The sequence below is a fragment of the Pseudophryne corroboree genome, chromosome 7 (assembly GCF_028390025.1).
Source record: "Pseudophryne corroboree isolate aPseCor3 chromosome 7, aPseCor3.hap2, whole genome shotgun sequence".
In the NCBI taxonomy this organism is placed as follows: Eukaryota; Metazoa; Chordata; class Amphibia; order Anura; family Myobatrachidae; genus Pseudophryne; species Pseudophryne corroboree.
In genome coordinates, this window is record NC_086450.1 from 186,283,233 (window position 1) to 186,304,051 (window position 20,819).

The window sequence follows — 20,819 nt, forward strand, 5'->3', positions numbered from 1 at the left end:
TCCATTTCTACCAGTAGAGGGTTATGGACACGTCAGTGGTCAGGTGATGCGTATTCCAAACGGCATTTGGAAGTATTGCTTTATTAAGGGAGGAGTTATTTGGGGTCGGTCTTTCAGACCTCGTGGCCACGGCAACAGCTGGGAATTCCATGTTTGTACCCCAGGTCGCCTCTCAACATGAGAAGACGCCGTATTATCAGGCGCAGTCTTTTCGTGGACAAGCGGGCAAAAGGTTCCTCATTTCTGCCCCGTGACAGAGGGAGAGGAAAAAGGCTGCAGAAATCAGCCAGTTCCCAGGAACAGAAACCCTCTCCCGCCTCTGCCAAGCCCTCAGTATACGCTGGGGCTTTACAAGCAGAATCAGGCACGGTGGGGGGCCCGTCTCAATGAATTTCAGCGCGCAGTGGGCTCACTCGCAAGTAGACCCCTGGATCCTTCAGGTGATATCTCAGGGGTACAAATTAGAATTCGAGATGTCTCCCCCTCGCCGTTTCCTAAAGTCTGCTTTACCGATGTCTCCTTCTGACAGGGAGACAGTTTTGGAAGCCATTCACAAGCTGTATTCCCAGCAGGTGATAATCAAGATACCCCTCCTGCAACAGGGAACGGGGTATTATTCCACACTGTTGTGGTACCGAAGCCGGACGGCTCGGTGAGACCGATTCTAAATCTAAAATCTTTGAACACTTACGTACAGAGGTTCAAATTCAAGATTGAGTCACTCAGAGCAGTGATTGCGAACCTGGAAGAAGGGGACTACATGATGTCTCGGGACATCAAGGATGCTTACCTTCATGTCAAAATTTACCCTTCTCACCAAGGGTACCTCAGGTTTATGGTACAGAACTGTCACTATCAGTTCAGACGCTGCCGTATGGATGGTACACGGCACCCCGGGTCTTTACCAAGGTAATGGCCGAAATGATGATATTCCTTCGAAGGAAGTGAATTTTAGTTATCCCTTCCTTGGACAATTCCCTGATAAGGGTAAGATCCAGGGAACAGTTGGAGGTCGGTGTAGCACTATCTCAGGTAGTGTTGCGGCAGCACGATTGGATTCTCAATATTCCAAAATCGCACCTGGTTCCGACGACGTGTCTTCTGTTCCTAGGGATGATCCTGGACACAGTCCAGAAAAAGGTGTTTCTCCCGGAGGAGAAAGCCAGGGAGTTATCCGAGCTAGTCAGGAACCTCCTAAAACCGAGCCAAGTCTCAGTGCATCATTGCACAAGGGTTCTGGGTAAAATGGTGGCTTCCTACGAAGCAATCCCATTCGGCAGATTCCACGCAAGAACTTTCCAGTGGGACCTGCTGGACAAATGGTCCGGATCGCATCTTCAGATGCATCAGCAGATAACCCGGTCACCAAGGACAAGGGTGTCCCTCCTGTGGTGGTTGCAGAGTGCTCATCTTCTAGAGGGCCGCAGATTAGGCATTCAGGACTGGGTCCTGGTGACCACTGATGCCAGCCTGCGAGGCTGGGGAGCAGTCACACAGGGAAGGAATATCCAGGGCTTATGGTCAAGCCTGGAGACATCACTTCACATAAATATCCTGAAGCTAAGGGACATTTACAATGCTCTAAGCTTAGCAAGACCTCTGCTTCAAGGTCAGCCGGTGTTGATCCAGTCGGACAACATCACGGCAGTCACCCACGTAAACAGACAGGGTGGCACAAGAAGCAGGAGGGCAATGGCAGAAGCTGCAAGGATTCTTCGCTGGGCGGAAAATCATGTGATAGCACTGTCGGCAGTATTCATTCCGGGAGTGGACAACTGGGAAGCAGACTTCCTCAGCACGACCTCCACCCGGGAGAGTGGGGACTTCACCCAGAAGTCTTCCACATGATTAAAAACTCGACAGGTATTGCGCCAGGTCCAGGGACCCTCAGGCAATAAGCTGTAGACGCTCTGGTAACACCGTGGGTGTACCAGTCAGGGTATGTGTTCCCTCCTCTGCCTCTCATACCCAAGGTACTGAGATTGATAAGATGGAGAGGAGTAAGCACTATATTCGTGGTTCCGGATTGGCCAAGAAGGACTTGGTAACCGGAACTTCAAGAGATGCTCACGGAGGATCCGTGGCCTCTACCTCTAAGAAGGGACCTGTTCCAGCAAGGACCCTGTCTGTTCCAAGACTTACCGCGGCTGCGTTTGACGGCATGGCGGTTGAACGCCGGATCCTGAAGGAAAAAAGGCATTCCGGATGAAGTCATCCCTATCCTGATCAAAGCCAGGAAGGATGTAACCGCAAAAACATTATCACCGCAATTGGCGAAAATATGTTGCGTGGTGCGAGGCCAGTAAGGCCCGACGGAGGAAATTCAACTGGGTCGATTCCTACATTTCCTGCAAACAGGAGTGTCTATGGGCCTGAAATTGGGGTCCATTAAGGTTCAAATTTCGGCCCTGTCAATTTTCTTCCAAAAAGAACTAGCTTCAGTCCCTGAAGTTCAGACGTTTGTAAAAGGGGTACTGCATATACAGCCTCCTTTTGTGCCTCCAGTGGCACTTTGGGATCTCAATGTAGTTTTGGGTTCCAAAAGTCACATTGGTTTGAACCACTTAAATCTGTGGAGTTAAAATATCTCACATGGAAAGTGGTCATGCTGTTGGCCCTGGCCTGGGCCAGGCGCGTGTCAGAATTGGCGGCTTTATCCTGAAAAAGCCCTTATCTGATTTTCCATTCGGACAGGGCGGAATTGAGGACTCGTCCTCAGTTTCTCCCCAAGGTGGTTTCAGCGTCTCACCTGAACCAACCTATTGGTGGTGCCTGCGGCTACTAGGGACTTGGAGGCCTCCAAGTTGCTAGACGTTGTCAGTGCCCTGAAAATATGTTTCCAGGACGGCTGGAGTCAGGAAATCTGACTCGCTGTTTATCCTGTGTGCACCCAACAAGCTGGGTGCTCCTGCTTCTAAGCAGACTATTGCTCGTTGGATTTGTAGTACAATTCAGCTTGCACATTCTGTGGCAGGCCTGCCACAGCCAAAAATCTGTAAATGCCCACTCCACAAGGAAGGTGGGCTCATCTTGGGCGGCTGCCCGAGGGGTCTCGGCTTTACAACTTTGCCGAGCAGCTATTTGGTCAGGAGCAAATACGTTTGTAAAATTCTACAAAATTGATATCCTGGCTGAGGAGGACCTGGAGTTCTCTCATTTGGTGCTGCAGAGTCATCTGCACTCTCCTGCCCGTTTGGGAGCTTTGGTATAATCCCCATGGTCCTTACGGAGTCCCCAGCATCCACTTAGGACGTTAGAGAAAATAAGAATTTACTTACCGATAATTCTATTTCTCATAGTCCGTAGTGGATGCTGGGCGCCCATCCCAAGTGCGGATTGTCTGCAATACTTGTACATAGTTATTGTTACAAAAATCGGGTTATTATTGTTGTGAGCCATCTTTCAGAGGCTCCTCTGTTATCATGCTGTTAACTGGGTTCAGATCACAGGTTATACGGTGTGATTGGTGTGGCTGGTATGAGTCTTACCCGGGATTCAAAATCCTTCCTTATTGTGTACGCTCGTCCGGGCACAGTATCCTAACTGAGGCTTGGAGGAGGGTCATAGGGGGAGGAGCCAGTGCACACCAGATGGTCCTAAAGCTTTCTTTAGATGTGCCCAGTCTCCTGCGGAGCCGCTATTCCCCATGGTCCTTACGGAGTCCCCAGCATCCACTACGGACTATGAGAAATAGAATTATCGGTAAGTAAATTCTTATTTTTTACTATATTTATTAAAAGTTAAGTTTTAGTGTCTAATAATTTTTTGACTAAGAGTGCCCCAACATAGAGTCCTTCTCCTCTCTTGTTTTGTTACATTGATGAAAGGTCTCTTTTGAAGTAACCAATATTGGTCTCATAATAGATGTGTCGTTTGGGTTTTCTAAGGAAACCTAAATTAGTTTACCTTACAAGCGCTTTAGCCCTTTGGAATAATTAGTATCTAAACAAATTCTCACCATGTAATAAATAAATTAACTGACTAGGAAATGTATTTTTTATATGTAAATGTTTCTTACATGTATTTGTATCTTTTATATGTTTATGTATTTTCAATGTTGATATGGTTTTATGTATATATATATATATATATATATATATATATATATATATATATATATATATATATATATAATCTGTATGTTATTGTTACACAGAGTGATTTTATATGTGATGTGATCCATTCTTGTGTCTAAATTCATGTGTTCTATGTAAGTGAATATTGATGTAATTGTGGTAAACAGCTGAGCAAGCTGAATTCCCTGTTGAATTACCCGGCGGCTGTGAATGGCTAATTGCCTTGATTGTGGAGTATATTAACACTAGTGTTGCGTCTGGTGGGCCAGCCTCCTGACTATGTATCTTGCGAAACGCGTTGGGGCACGGTATACCAGACGCTCGGTCTTCCAGACGCTCTATCCACCCGTGTCCAAAGTGCCCCGGTGCCCTCAGTATAAGATCCAACAACAAACCAAAAAAATCTGCGGGTCTTGTGAAAACGTAATTTGTATTAGAACATCAATAAGGTATCCATCGACGTTTTGGGGGACTTCAACCCCTTTGTCAAGATGTGTGCAAATATGTACGTGTAAAGCAACTCACCTTAAGAAGAAGGAAACCCGCCAAACAGGGAAAGTGCAGCCGCTCCGGAGCCCTCCGTGGACGCTGTGCCGCGCTGAGTGATGATGCGTAGGCGCGTCTGTGTGGTGTCGGGGACGGCCTGTTGCTAAGCAACGCCGGGAGAGGTAAACCCCCGGGGACGTGCGGCTGGAAATAAAAAGAAATGGTGCAATAGAACCACAGAACCAGAACAGATTACTAGCATATATTTATACTGTATAAAGGTGACAGTGGGAGCCTGAGATACCTGAAGCATGCAATATATTAAAGCACAACAAATGCGCTTGGCCCGAACTCAAATAAGCTGACCTAAATGGAGAGCCCTATAAACTCATATTATGAATGGGAGGGACAGTGCCTACAGGGTGTCAGGGGCCAGCATAGAGAAAAAGAGAACAAAAAGTGCAGTTAGAAACTGAATATACATAAAGCAAATGGTGCCAAGCTTGAAGATCCAAGTCGCTTCTTTCCTTAGGAGCTGGCCCTCCCTGTCGCCCCCACGCAAGGATTTGGGAACATGGTCGATTATGATGTGTTTAAGACCAGACAAATTGTGGTGGGCTTCATGAAAGTGTCTGGCCACTGGTTGGTCAGATGCCTTGCCGGCTATCGCCACCTTTATCGCAGAACGGTGTAGGGCCATGCGCTCCTAAGGAAAGAAGCGACTTGGATCTTCAAGCTTGGCACCATTCATCCCTCTGGCCTGAATGAGGGGATCGTATGGAGAACCTTTGGCTAGTTCACATCTGAGCCGTAACGATGACAGCCTTAATGACTCTAGTTGGATAAGCGTGATGTTCCCATCAGACCTGACCATTTTGGACATTATTGTTTGCTTTATGTATATTCAGTTTCGAACTGCACTTTTTGTTCTCTTTTTCTCTATGCTGGCCCCTGACACCCTGTAAGCACTGTCCCTCCCATTCATTATATGAGTTAGAGGGCTCTCCATTTAGGTCAGCTTATTTGAGTTCGGGCCAAGCGCATTTGTTGTGCTTTAATATATTGCATGCTTCAGGTATCTCAGGCTCCCACTGTCACCTTTATACAGTATAAATATATGCTAGTAATCTGTTCTGGTTCTGTGGTTCTATTTCACCATTTCTTTTAATTTCCAGCCGCACGTCCCCGGGTGTTTAACTCTCCTGGCGTTGCTTAGCAACAGGCCGTCCCTGACACCACACAGACGCGCCTACGCGTCATGAATGGGGTGGTCTTCAGTTTGCCGACCTAGCCGCCGGCATACCCTACTACACCCGTGTAAATGATCACAATGAATAGTTTGTCCCTGAGCAGTTGCACCCCACTGTTATGTATTATCAGAATCCAGTTGCGTTGATTTTGCTGCAACAAATCGTGGGTGAAATTGATTAAACCAGGACTACACTGTACATCTCTGAGGTGATCAGGGTAGTGCGTGTAGTTGGTGGTTGTAGACTGATGACCATAAATTATCTGCAAGCTCGGCTGTATATTTTTTACATATCCTAAATAAGATCTCCTGGTTTTTTTTTTTTTATAGGTATTCCATGTCCATGAAAAGCCTGAGTAATAAGTTTATGCACTTGACAAACTACAGTGTGAATAAAAAGAATGCGGATTACAAGGTCAACGTGGACGAAACTGCTGGTCAGGGGCACAAATGGTACAAAGACAGTCTTGTGTTAAATTAGACTGTGTTTTCTGTGTCTGTAAAAAAAAAAAAAAAAAAAAAAAACAGTATTGACAAACTTTTTAATAATAGATCATTTCATAGAGTGAAGATAAAGTGGGAAGACGCTAGTGATTTGAACTAGTTTCCCGATTGTACATTTGATCCTGCTCTGTGATGTAGGCATGCAAGTGTGATAATAATTAGAGTGGAAGTAAACCAGAGAGTGGCGTACAGAGACCCAGCCTTAACGTGTGTGTCACTTACTAGGCTGTGTTTTTCTTCCTGTTGTGCAGGGCACTAAAGGTATTGTGGACCTACCTCAACCAGAAGGGTTTCAGTAGTGACAAGCTGTGGGAGCAGATCAAAGAAATGGTGGTGAAGACCATTATTGCGTAAGTCTAATAACCCTAAGCACACATTATTATTATTATTATTATTATTATTATTATTATTATTATCCTTTATTTATATGGCGCCACAAGGGTTCCGAAGCGCCCAATTACAGAGTACATGAATAATCAAACAGGAAAACAGCAACTTACAGTTGATGACAGTATAGGACAAGTACAGGGTAAATAAACATAGTTACATCAGCAGATGACACTGGAATAAGTATCAGGTGGCAGAAGACTGCTGGAGTTGATGCAGTTGAAAATTATTAAAGTAAGAAAGGATAAGCACATGAGGGAAGAGGGCCCTGCTCGGGAGAGCTTACATTCTAAAGTACATTAGTGGTTTTGTCTACACGAAGGAGCAGAAACCGTTTCGGTACAAGTCCTACGTGTGTTTTGTTTGGCAGGGAACAAAGTGTACACATCTATGCTTGATGCAGAGTATGTAAACTGACCACATCTCCACTTTTAAATGAAGAGATGTATTTGGATGGAAATAGGACATGCCCCTGTATTTTAGTGACTCTGATTAACTCTGAATTACCTGCAGACCAATTGACACACTTGTCGGTAACCTATTTCCAGATGGATCCTGTGCTCCTAGTATAGGGCTTGTACATACAGTATGTGCACTGGTAATGAGAAGCGCAATGAAACCAAGCGTATTGTATGCATAAGTGGTCTGGCCGCAGAGAACCGGGTGACTAATACACATTTAGTTTTGTGCACACTATATGGTAGCACTGACAGGCAAATGCGTCAAACTTTGTGTCGGCCACTAATTGTGGAGCGATGCTCCTTTGTTTTGTAAATACACTAAACTAGATGTCATTCTCGCTCACTTGTCTCTACACTAACATTGCAGTGTTTCCTTGTTAGCACTTTGTCTATGTCTACCAGGGCTGTCCCATAATGACTGGCTGTAATTTGTGTTATCATTTGTGCTCCAGGCTCATAAATAGTTGCAGGGCAAGTCCTATAGTAGACTTTCTATGGAAACCACTGAGGATTAACATGCCTTGGTCTGTTCTGTATGTGGAAAGAAATTGTAGTTTAGTATTCACATTTCAGCAGCTGTGTGCATGTCTACAGCCTGTAAAAGTAGCTGACAAGATGTGCAGACTCTACATTCTCAGATCAGATTGTAGTACAGGGGAGAATGGGCATTGCGTCAGCCAAGTGGCTGCTCCTTGCCTGTACAGCTGAGTGCAGGGGGCTATTAGAGAGCATTGTGGACCTAACTTGTAAATTACTGTGTGTTGTTCCCCAGCTCAGAACCCTATGTGAACAGCCTCATGAAGATGAATGTGCAGAACCCATACAGCTGCCACGAGCTGTTTGGCTTCGATATTATGCTGGATGAAAACCTGAAGCCATGGGTTCTAGAAGTGAATATCTCTCCCAGGTAATTGTGTGAGTGTGTCACTACGGTCTCTTCACAATGAGGCTCATTTAAGAACATAGTGCATCATGCACAGATGTGATTTATTTAGTAATAACTGATCTGAGATGTGGTTCATTTAAGCAGCACTTGGAAAATGACACTTAAATTGTGATTTGTACACATGGCCACATGTTGTCAAGTAATATCTAGTAAGTGACAGAAGGGGAGTTTTACTAAAATTTGCAAAGTGTTAAGTGCAGAGAGAGAAAGTACCAGCCATCCACTCCTGTCATGTTACAGACTGTGTTTGACAAATGACAGGAGCTGATTGATTGGTACGTAATCTCTCCCTACATCAGTCGCCATGGCTTAGTACATCTGCCCAGAGACTGGTAACGAAAACTGTGTCACCCCCTGTCTCTATCCAGACCTTCAATTAATTCTAGAAATTGGTTTTGGTCTGATGCATTTGTTTCTCAGGGGTCTATTCATGAAGCAGAGAAAAGCATGGAGAAGTGAGCCAGTGAAGAAGTTGCCCATGGCAACCAATCAGCATTGATGTAGCATTTATAACTTGCGTAATATAAAATTATACAGAGCAGCTGATTGGTTGCCATGGGCAACTTCTCCACTGGCTCACTTCTCCACTCTCTCTTTTTTTTTTTTTTTTCACTGCTTCATGAATAGACCCATTAGTCTGCAAATGGGATGTGTTTGGCATTCCGGCGGTCGGGATGCTGGCGGTCATGTGACCGACTCCGGAATCCCGTCACCGCTCAGGAGATTGGCACCGAAACACCACTAGCAGACATCCCGAAGGTAAGTATCTTCTTAAGCACTAGGGGGGTGGTTAGCCATAGCCTCCACGCCCCAAAATTTAGCCCTAGCCACCACCGCACTAGATTTAGCCATAGCTGCCAGCAGAGGAGGGGGGACAGGGTTAGCCTACTTAACCCCCCAAACTTGTCAGGATTCTTAGGTCGGTAATGTGACCACAGGCATCCTGAACCCTGGGATATTGTATCACACCTCTGTAAACTACACATCACAATCTTTTAAGAGATTTAAAAGTGACCATTTACATCCCGTGCCATATTTGGAATGTTAGTAGTAAAAATACTGTGTTTAGTCCTCATAAAGCTTCAGAATCCTAATAATAATTGGAATTGATCTGGGAAATACTTTGCATAAGGATAAGTGCATTTTTAATTTATCATATGGGTTGGTGCTGTCCAAATTTTTCCAGAGACCTATTTCTAACACAAACAAAAAAACAATCCATCTGCACTGTTAGAGCTTTCTGGAGATTTGTGGTTACAAAGCTTTGGAGAGCTATAGACAAGTTACTTAAATGATGCAATAGAGCAGGGCTAGGGAACCTTTGGCCCTCCTGCTGTTGAACTACACATACCAGCATGCCTTGCTACAGTTTTATCATGGCCAAATAGCAAAACTGTAGCAGCGCATGCTGGTATGTGTAGTTCAACAGCTGGAGGGCCAAAGGTTCCCCACCCCTGCAATAGAGCATCTAAAGAGAAACCTAATCGTACTGTGTTTTCCTGGCAGAGTGAATGGAGCTTACTGTTCCTGCTTTTTATTAGCATTATTTCCCTTCTGCTTCCAAGGGCAAGTACGTAGCGCTGGTATATTTTCCAGAAATGGCCCAGAATTCCTGAAGGCACTAAACTAATATACAAATGTCAATGTGTAACAACAACATAATTCTCTGTCCATATCCATCAAAACACCATATACTTTAAGAACCCTCTCGGTAAAGGGATGATCTCCCAGATCTATTCACTGTTGATTGAGGTCATCTCTGCTGTGCAGGTCTGCCATGAGCTGGAGTGGGAACTGGATCTTGGTCCTCCTCCAGATGACTTGTGCTGGGAAGAGGTGAGAGAGGGTACTGCTAAAAGCTCAATCTCTACCAGAATCAAAGAAGCCTCTTACAAATGATATTACCGGTGGTATCATACCCCTGAAAAGCTATCTAAGATGTTTCCCTCCTCTACTTCAGTTTGTTGGCGGGGCTGCGGTCAGAGGGGCACTCTTCATATCTGATTTACCTGTCCACAAATAGTTCCTTTTTGGCTTAAAGTCCTTGATAGGCTAAAGTCCCTTTTGGGCCTCCCACTTTCTTTGGACCCATGGGTGTTTTTTATTGGCCCGCCTTTTCCAAAAGAGAGATCCACCCCTGAACAAACTATTCTCAAATAGTCTTGCGGCAGTGACGTGTTTTAATTGCTAGGAACTGGAAATCCTCCACGTCTCCCACTGTGGCAGCCTTAAATAACTATATTTGGTTTACTGCTAATATGGAAAAGATTATGTATTAACTCTACATGATTGCCCCTATGAATTTGACATTGTGTGGGGTCCCTGGCCGTGGTATACTGCCCTCGGGTCCTGTGGGAGTCTATTAATCTCCTGCAGGATGTGTGGGTGTATGTATGTGTATATATATGTGTGTGTGTGTGTGTGTGTGTGTGTGTGTGTGTGTGTGTGTGTGTGTGTGTGTGTGTGTGTGTGTGTGTGTGTGTATATATATATATATATATATATATATATATATATATATATATATATATATATATATATATATATTCTCAAAACAAATTAAGGGAACACTAAAATAACACATCCTAGATCTGAATGAATGAAATATTCTTATTAAATACTTTGTTCTTTACATAGTTGAATGTGCCGACAACAAAATCACACACACACCTTATCAATGGAAATCAAATTTATTAACCCATGGAGGTCTGGATTTGGAGTCACACTCAAAATTAAAGTGGAAAAACACACTACAGGCTGATCCAACTTTGATGTAATGTCCTTTAAAACCAGTCAAAATGAGGCTCAGTAGCATGTGTGGCCTCCACGTGCCTGTATGACCTCCCTACAACGCCTGGGCATGCTCCTGATGAGGTGGCGGATGTCTCCTGAGGGATATCCTCCCAGACCTGGACTAAAGCATCCGCCAACTCCTGGACAGTCTGTGGTGCAACGTGGCGTTGGTGGATGGAGCGAGACATGATGTCCCAGATGTGATCAATTGGATTCAGGTCTGGGGAACGGGCGGGCCAGTCCATAGCATCAATGCGTTCGTCTTGCAGGAACTGCTGACACACTCCAGCCACATGAGGTCCAGCATTGTCTTGCATTAGGAGGAACCCAGGGCCAACCGCACCAGCATATGGTTTCACAAGGGGTCTGAGGATCTCATCTCTGTACCTAATGGCAGTCGGGCTACCTCTGGCGAGCACATGGAGGACTGTGCGGCCCCCCAAAGAAATGCCACCCCACACCATTACTGACCCACTGCCAAACCGGTCATGCTGGAGGATTTTGCAGGCAGCAGAACGTTCTCCTTGGCGTCTCCAGACTCTGTCACGTCTGTCACATGTGCTCAGTGAGAACCTGCTTTCATCTGTGAAGAGCACAGGGTACCAGTGGCGAATTTGCCAATCTTGGTGTTCTCTGGCAAATGCCAAACGTCCTGCACGGTGTTGGGCTGTAAGCACAACCCCACCTGTGGACGTCTGGCCCTCATGGAGTCTGTTTCTGATCGTTTGAGTAGACACATGCACATTTGTGGCTTGCTGGAGGTCATTTTGCAGGGCTCTGGCAGTGCTACTCCTGTTCCTTACACAAAGGCGGAGGTAGCGGTCCTGCTGCTGGGTTGTTGCCCCCCTACGGCCTCCTCCACGTATCCTGATGTACTGGCCTGTCTCCTGGTAGCGCCTCCATGCTCTGGACACTACACTGATGGACACGGCAAACCACCTTGCCACAGCTCGCATTGATGTGCCATCCTGGATGAGCTGCACTACCTGAGCCACTTGTGTGGGTTGTAGACTCCGTCTCATGCTACCACTAGAGTGAAAGTACCGCCAGCTTTCAAAAGTGACCAAAATATCAGCCAGAAAGCATAGGAGCTGAGAAGTGGTCTGTGGTCACCGCCTGCAGAACAACTCCTTTACTGGGGGTGTCTTGCTAATTGCCTATAATTCCCACCTATTGTCTATTCCATTTGCACAACAGCATGTGAAATTGATTGTCAATCAGTGTTGCTTCCTAAGTGGACAGTTTGATTTCACAGAAGTGTGAGTGACTTGGAGTTACATTGTGTTTAAGTGTTCCCTTTCCCAGTGTGTGTGTGTGTATGTGTGTGTATATATATATATATATATATATATAATATATATATATATAATTATATATATTTTATTAATATTCTTATTCCTTGCTCAGTGTTTTCCTCCTCAACTTGGACCCTCTTCCTCATTCCCCCCCCCCCCTCCCCCCTCCTTATTCAAAGGCACCAACAGGCTAAAGCTTTAGACTGTCCCAGGATGCATTGCGGGGCTTCTTCTATACAGTGTATCCCCACCACCAGGCACTGTGAGCTCATTTTTAGAGTTTTTAGGACACTTAACAGGGGGGGCTGCGCAGCCCTGAAAAAGCTATTTAGAAGACTTCAAGGGCTGCAGCACTTCATAGGTCAGTGTGACATACTGTGCTATGTCTCCATCACCTCCCCAGCGATGTTGCATACTCCCGCTGGTTCTGTTCCCGGGTACTTGCGGCGGAGGTGCTCCGGTTTCTAGGCACACCACTGCAGACGCTCTTCTGGATCGTGTGGCTGCTACTGAGGAATGAGGTTAGAGGGTCCCCCAGGTGGGACCCGCCATTAAATTGCGTTGTGGTCTCCGGAGATGGGCCGCGACGCTGACGTGGACACTGTGGCTGTACAGGGACCCCACTTTATCCACCAGAGCAGGGGAGCACAGGTCGTATACTACATTATCCATGTTTCTCTTGCGTCCTAGAGGATGCTGGGGTCCACATTAGTACCATGGGGTATAGACTGGTCCACCAGGAGCCATTGGCGCTTTAAGAGTTTGAGAGTGTGGGCTGGCTCCTCCCTCTATGCCCCTCCTACCAGACTCCGTTTAGAAAATGTGCCCGGAGGAGCCGGTCACAACTAGGGGAGCTCTCAAGAGTTTCCCTAGAAAAGTTTTATTTAGAGTTTATTTTACAGGGAAGCTGCTGGCAACAGCCTCCCTGCTTCGTGGGACTGAGGGGAGGGGGGGGGGGGGTGGTAGTGTCCGCCCTGCGGGGTCTGAGTCACTCACTCCACTGACAGGACACTGAGCTCCTGAGGGGTCAGATTGCTCCCCACCGCAGGGGATCGCTCGCCCCAGCAGCATGCCACCACCCCCTTACAGAGCTGAAGAATCGGTGGCGAGTGAGACACTGACCCTCCCGCCCCCCTCCCCCCCCTCCCCCCCAGCAAGTGGTGGTCGGTGTGAAGATGGTGGTGGCAGGGTAGGAGCGTACTATTAACTGCGGTCCAGAGGCTCAGTGGTACATGGTGCAGTGAGGGGCGCTCTGAGCCAGCGCTACACCCTACACTGGTCCCAAAACCTGTCTGGGTCCTCGGATCTCAGCCAGCACTCAATCCTCCGGCCAGTATAATCAGTGGAAGAGCGGGAAGACGGCGCCATTTTGGGGGCGGAGCTTCTCCTCCGAGCACACCCAGCAGCGTTCATTGCCATTTTCCTGCCTGCGCAGTGCTGATCAGGTGAAATGGGTCACTCCACAGCAGCTATAGCTATCTGTAAACTGTACATGGGGTTTGTAGAAGGTGGGGGAGGCTGCAATACTACTGTGTATCCTATTAAGGTGCACAGTCAGCGCTGACGAGGGGTCTCCCTTTGGTTAGAAGCGCTATGTGTGGGTTGGCTCCAATCTTCGTCTTTCGCCAAGGGCCAGGGTTTCATTCCTCTGGTGGCTCCAATTGCCTCACCCTCTGGAAGGCCGCAGGTTTGGGATTCAGGACTGGGTCCTTCTAACCACAGATGCGAGCCTTCGGGGCTGGTGCGCAGTTACTCAAGGGGAAACCTTCCTGCCGATCATCCTCCTGGAACTAAGAGCCGTCTACAACGGTCTTCTTCAGGCGGCCCATCTTCTAAGATCGGGCCATTCAAGTACAGTCAGACAATGTAACAATGGTGGCTTACATAAACCGACAGGGCGGAACGAAGAGCAGAGTGGCAATGTCAGAGGTGACAATCATCCTCTGGGCAGAAAGAAGCGCGTTTGGCGCTCTCAGCAGTTTTCATTCTGGCAGTGGACAACTGGGAAGCAGACTTCCTCAGCAGACACTATCTCCATCCCGGGGAGTGGGGTCTCCATCCGGAGGTATTCAAGGAAATAACAGACCTTTGGGGGTTACTCCAAATAGATATGATGGCCTCTCGTCTCAACAAGAAGCTTCGACGCTATTGTTCCAGGTCGAGGGGGACCCACAAGCAGTGGCAGTGACTCCATGGGTGTTCCAGTCGGTGTACGTGTTTCCACCACTTCCACTCATTCCAAGAGTTCTAAAGCTCGTACGGAGAACAAGAGTTCAAGCGATCCTCGCTGCTCCAGACTGGCCAAGGCGGGCTTGGTACGCGGACCTTCTGAATCTCTTGCAAGAATGCTGAGGCCTCTTCCTCTTCGGTAGGACCTGCTCTCTCTATATCTAGTCCAGTGTAGTTTTATTATCTGCATTGTCACTGTGACTGTGTGTGTATTTCACTTTGTGTGTCCCAGCTGTATCAATTACTGTATTCTGTACCCTAGGACTAGGTGCGTCAGGGTCTCGTGTGTGTGTGTGTATATAGTGCTGCACAGTATTTACCGTTAAGTGTATTCTACTGTGTACTCAGTCACATCATACCGGATTTAGACGCTGGTGTTGTGTACTGTGTACACTGTCACATACTAGAGGATTTATTTGCAGGTATTGTATTCTGTCTGGCTGTATCGTACTCATACGCTCTGTGGTTACATTCACTGAAATATCTAACACAAAGGATGGGAAATCCACGGACGCTCCTGTATCACGCAGTGCATGCGCCAGGGATTTGCCTGAGGGGGAAGCTTTGAATGTTGGTCTGTGTAATATGTGTCATCCATCTACCAGTCAGCCCACTGCTCCTGTAGCCAATCAGGAGCCACCTTGGACAGCGTTTTCCAATATGCTTAATACGCTTGTGACACTCCTTACGCCCCCTATGGGACCTCCTGTGCCATTGCAGCCACATGTTGTCCTTATGGTTAATCCGCCCTGGGCGGATACTCTGTCTACCCAGATACAACAATTAAATCAATCTTTGGTTAGACAAAAACCTACCCCACTTCCCTCTGCAGTCAAGGGGTCATCTAAGAGAGTGGCCTCCTCCTCACAATCCACTAATATCTCAGATGATACCTCTGATGAGGATGGGGAGTATACTGATCCATCAGACCCTGATACAGTCGCTTCTGACGAGGAAACTACAATGCAAGTTGATGTCCCTGACCTAGTGGAGGCTATTAAGCTGATTCTACAAATCAATGATAATGTAGATCCTACTACTGCGTCTGAGCAACCTGATAAATTTAAACGTCAGAAGGTAACTAAAGTAGTCTTACCACATTCTGACCATTTGGCTGACATGCGTCAGGAACCCTGGTCTTCTCCAGGAAAGAAATTCTCCCTGTCTAAAAAGATGCTAGCTCGTTATCCTCTCTCCGCTGAATTGTGTAACAAGTGGGAAAATCCACCGCCGGTGGATTCCTATGTCACCCGTCTTGTGGTGTCATCTACTCTACCTGTCGCCTCATTGAAGGAACCTACAGATAAGCGTGTCGAAGGATGCCTGAAGTCTATTTATTCCCTTACAGGTGCTGTACATAGACCCACTATAGCAGCCTCCTGGGCCACAAAAGGAATTGAAGCATGGGTTAAGGCAATAGAGAAAGCGCTGTCTCAGGATATATCGGACGCTGCCAGACAATATCTGTCTCGTATTGCCACTGCCTCCCACTACTTTCAGGAGGCGTCCTCTGAGGCAGTTGTAATGGCGGCCAAGGCGTCGACTACGTCCATCCTGGCCTGCAGAATTCTGTGGTTTAGGTCATGGAAGGTGGACCTGGACTCCAAAAAGACCTTAGAGGTACTCCCTTTTAAGGGAGACATCCTGTTTGGGGAAGGTCTAAATAAGACTGTAACTGACTTAGCGGCTGCTAAAACTGCGCCCAAATACTAATCCTTCTGCACAGAAGGCAGAGTACCACTTTTCGTTCCTTTCGGGAAAGCAAAAGGTCAGTCTTACCCGAGATAAACTCATGCACACAAAACCACTAAGCCCAAAGCAAAACAATCCTGGGCTGCCCGTCATCCCAGGGTGGAAGGGCGACTTCTGCAGTTCACCCGGGTCTGGTTAAAGACCACTTCAGACGCACGGGTGCGAGAAGTCGTCTCTCACGGGTGCGCTGTCTTTCAAGAGACATCCCCCTCGCCAGTTCCAAACGACTGTTATCCCTTCAGACCCATTGAAAGGGCAAACTCTACACCTGGTTTTGCGTTCCCTACTGGATACAGGAGTGGTAGTGCCAGTACCCCTGTCTCAGAAAGGCGGAGGATACTACTCGACCCTGTTTCTTGTCCTGAAACCCAACGGGTTTTTCCGGCCTATACTCAACCTCAACTCACTGAACAAATTTGTGAGAGTGTCCTAGTTCTGTATGGAAATGCTGCGCTTGATTGTACTGGCCATGGAACCCGGAGATTATATGGTGTCCCTGGATATATAAGATGCCTATTGCCATATCATATCGGCAATATCTGCGGTTTGCTATTGGCAAACTTCATTATCAGTTCCAGTCTCTGCCGTTTGGACTGGCCATGGCCCCTCGGATCTTCACCAAGGTTACGGCTCATCTGCATCGTCAGGGAATCTGGATCCTGCCGTATCTGAACGCCTAGCTGATCCTGGCGAACTCCCAAAATGCCATTCTCAGTCATCTACAACTGACAGTAAACGTCTTACAAGCCCACGGGTGGCTTGTCAACTGGAAGAAGTCCTCACTGGTCCCTGCTCGGAGCATACTGCACCTGGGGGCACTGCTGGACAGAGTCAACGGCTGTTTCTGTCGCCAGAGAGAGTCCTCAGGACAGGGTAAGATGCTTCCTTTCTCGCCCAAGAGTGTCTATATACTCGGTGCTGCAAGTACTTGGCCTCATGGTGTCGGCGTTCGGCATGGTAGAGTACGCTCATTTTCATTCCCGCCCTCTACAGAGGTTAATCCTTTCCAAGTGGGATGGCCTGCCTCATCTGATCAGGTCTCAAATGATCTCCTTGACTCCGGAGGTTCGTCTGTTGCTGACCTGGTGGCTACAAGACCAGCAGTTGAGCAGGGGCCGTCCCTTCTGGATTCCCAACTGGGTTCACCTGACTGCAGACGCCAGTCTGAGGGGTTGGGGCGCGGTGCTGGAGCAAAACACTCTCCAGGGTCGGTGGACCAGGGAGTAATCTCTCCTCCCGATAAAGATTCTGTAATTGGGGGCAGTGTTCAATGCTTTGACTCTTGCCCTGCCTCTGATACGGGACAGGCTTGTTCAAGTACAATCAGACAATGCCACCACGGTGGCTTACATAAATCATCAAGGCGGCACTCGAAGCCTCATGGCAATGATGGAAGTGTCAAAATCCTTTGTTGGGCGGAACGCCATCTGCCAGCAATATCGGCAGTGTACATTCCGGTGGGGTCCTCATCTAGGAAGCGGACTTCCTCAGTCATCAGGACATGCACGCCAGAGAGTGGAGTCTTCATCTTGAAGTCTTTCAACTTCTAGTGGACAAGTGGGACTACCAGATGTAAACCTGATAACATCTCGACACAATCGAAAAATCAAAAGAGAAAAAGACTCTGTGCTGGGGCACTCTTTATGAAAAAATGAGACAGTAAAATTTAACCTTTATTTAGGATCATATAAAATATAGTGTGACAATCAAGATAAGGTATTCTAAAGGAAAATATAAATACCAAGGTAATTTCAAATTAATAAACCGTAAATACTGCAAAGGTGAAAAATTATATATAATCGCAGGAGTAGCTTAACATATGTCCACTATCAGCAGGTGGATAGCTAGAATCTCCTATGATGATATCCCGTGGGTTAATCTAAGCACCATTAGATTAAAAGGTTTGTTGCCTAATATGGTGTTGATCCACCTTCTGTATAGATGTCTGACAGTAGTGTCACCATAGGCATTTTAATGCAGCGGATTAGACAGGAGTGTATAATCTGCTGAGTTGATAAAAAATCAGTGATAACCAACAAATAGTAGATTAAATCATAAAGAGGTGGTATTAAAGGCACAGCAAGTTTGTGAGAAGATATGGACATTCACATATGAAACTTATGAAGAGAAATCTACTATTTCTATTGAAAGAGGAGAAGAAAATTAGAAGAATGTTCCTGCTGCTTTCCAGCCAAGTTTACTGCACCTGGTGTTCCTTGCCAGTCTCCCAAACAAGTACTGACCAGGCATTCCAGAGCTTTGCTTCCAAGATCAGACGAGATTAGGCGTCTCCTGTGGAGTATGGCCGTAAACTGTTGGATGAGTGAGTACTTATTCCTGTAAACAGAAAAGTGCTTCTGCTGTCCAGAACTGAGGCTTCCGCAAACATTAGTCACCAGCACCGTGGTGAAAAGAACTGGATGAGAGAGCACATTAGCACAAGTGTGCAAGAGTGTAAGGAAAGAAAATGATAGCAATAAATGCCAATGGGGCATGAATTGGGTATGGAAGAAAAAGAACAAGAGAAGATAATTGCTTATAAATCTATGCACAGTGACCAAGTGCAGCTGAGTGAAATCAATCAAGTACAATTCATTATAAAGAAAATTATGTGTTAGTATTCAGGCTGAATCAGGTCTATAAATTAGTCCTAAAAGCAGATTATCTATTTAATCATATTGTAAACATAATTAGCAATGAGTATTGAAAGACAGTCTCTTCAAAAAAAAAAGTGGAAGACAAATGTAGCAACAAAACCCTTTTATATGTCAGATGTTTTAATTTGTTTAATGCTGTTCAAGCTAAGTAAGGCAGGTTAATTTGTCCTAAGAGCAAATCGGCTGTTCAATCACAGTATAGGCATAGTTTGCAGCGTAAATATTAAAAGGCAATCTCTTGAAAAAAGAGAGAAGGACATATATGTCAAAACAACCACATTATAGGCCTAGTTTGCAGCATGAGCATTAAAAGGCAGTCTCTTAGAAAAAAGAGACATCTATGTCAAAATAATCTATTAAAAGTTTAGAGTGAGTGGTGCACAAAACAATTATCAAAGTAAGCGGTTAATACTAATGTAGATTTGCCCAAGTGGGCGCTTACATGACCGGGATCTCACCAGAGAGATATGGGCTGTGCGCTGCCCTGTATCTCCACTGACCAAACGGACAGTTTCACCTTTTACAGGCATGTTCACTGGTATGGTTCACTTATACTGAACAGTATATAAAGGAAATAGGGGGGAGGGGTATGCTAACAACCCCAATTTGATACATCCCTATTGGTGCATAGGTGACCAGGTAATAAGCTTAAGTATGCCTGGTAACAACATTAATCAGTAATGTCCCCTTCATGACCTACATGAGAGGGAGAAACAGTGCACATCAAATAGAGGAAGGCTACATATATAAAGTATAATAACCTAGTTTTGCCGGAGCCTGATTGCAAGATTAGTTGTGCCGCGTCGCCATGGTAACGCGCAGCACCCGGTGACGCGTAATTTCCGGTGACTCGTCACCATAGTAACGCGCCATGGCGACGCGTCATGTCCGGTGATGCTTCACCAAGGCAAGGCGCCCCCCCCCCTCTCTCAGCGCGTAACGTCACTTCCGGAGATCCGTCCATAACAGTGGGTTGTAATGATAGCGTGCTGCCATGGCAACGTGCCGTTACAGGCATTGCGTCACCATGGCAACGAGCCTCGCTGGGGGCGCGCCGCCTAATAGGAGCTCTAAACTTAGTGGGAAGAAATGCTTAATATGATTGATCAATGGCATAAAGGTCAAATAATTTTGTAAGGATATAATCACTGCTATTATTAATACTAGGCATGTCAGGAGGCATACATATTGGTTGTTATGCATAATTAAACTGGGGCCAACCCTTAATGGTTGGCGGAAGTACATGATTGGCACAAAATTAAAGATTAATTCTTACTGGGGGTATGTGTTAATAAACTAAGGATGTTAACCAAAATGAGACGCATTTAACCTATTGCTTGATAGGAATGAATGCCACCATTTGCCCAAACAATTGGAAAAATTAGTATAAAGATTCAACCCAGATTTTACAATCCTACCTGATATTTGTTTAAAAGTATATATTGTTACAGGATCAGCATCTCAGGTCATCAAGGTAAAAATATATAATATCATTGAATAAATTTGATAACCAAAAAGTGTGTGATATATAGGAGTGTGCTATAACTGTTAAGTTTATAGGTGGTGTCAACTAACTATACAAGTGACTGTGTATAAATAACATGACAGTGTATAAGTGAAGGATGAATGAAACTAGTGTGTGTGTGTGTGGATGGGAGAAATCGTACTATATGGTCAAAAAGTGTATCCGCTTGGACGGGAAAAATGTGCCCATGTGGGAAAAATGGGTATGTTATGCTAGGAAGAAAGACACAATCTGTGTAGAGATGTGTCAGTGAATGTGTGACAATAAATATGCTTGGTATGTATAAATGTGTATAAAGAAGTGGTAACAAAATTAAAAATAAAAACCCCTTGCAAATATAAGTGCCAAGAATCATAGTGAAAATTGAATGCGGTGTGTGAAAAAATTAGTGAGTTAAGAGAATGTCTGACAGGGTTAGTGTGAGTGCTCTATACCTGATATCACTGACCTAACATTGAT

At 45.9% G+C, this 20,819-nt stretch overlaps 1 protein-coding gene across 3 annotated transcripts in view; it reads left to right on the forward strand.

Moving 5' to 3' along the window:
- TTLL4 (tubulin tyrosine ligase like 4) overlaps positions 1 to 20,819 on the forward strand; it is a 286,952-nt gene that overhangs the window by 222,721 nt on the left and 43,412 nt on the right. For all 3 annotated transcript variants that reach the window (XM_063933874.1, XM_063933872.1, XM_063933873.1), the window contains exons 11-13: positions 6,142 to 6,264; positions 6,567 to 6,665; positions 7,936 to 8,070. In XM_063933874.1, coding sequence (XP_063789944.1) covers positions 6,142 to 6,264; positions 6,567 to 6,665; positions 7,936 to 8,070 — 357 coding nt within the window. The remainder of the gene's footprint in view (positions 1 to 6,141; positions 6,265 to 6,566; positions 6,666 to 7,935; positions 8,071 to 20,819) is intronic.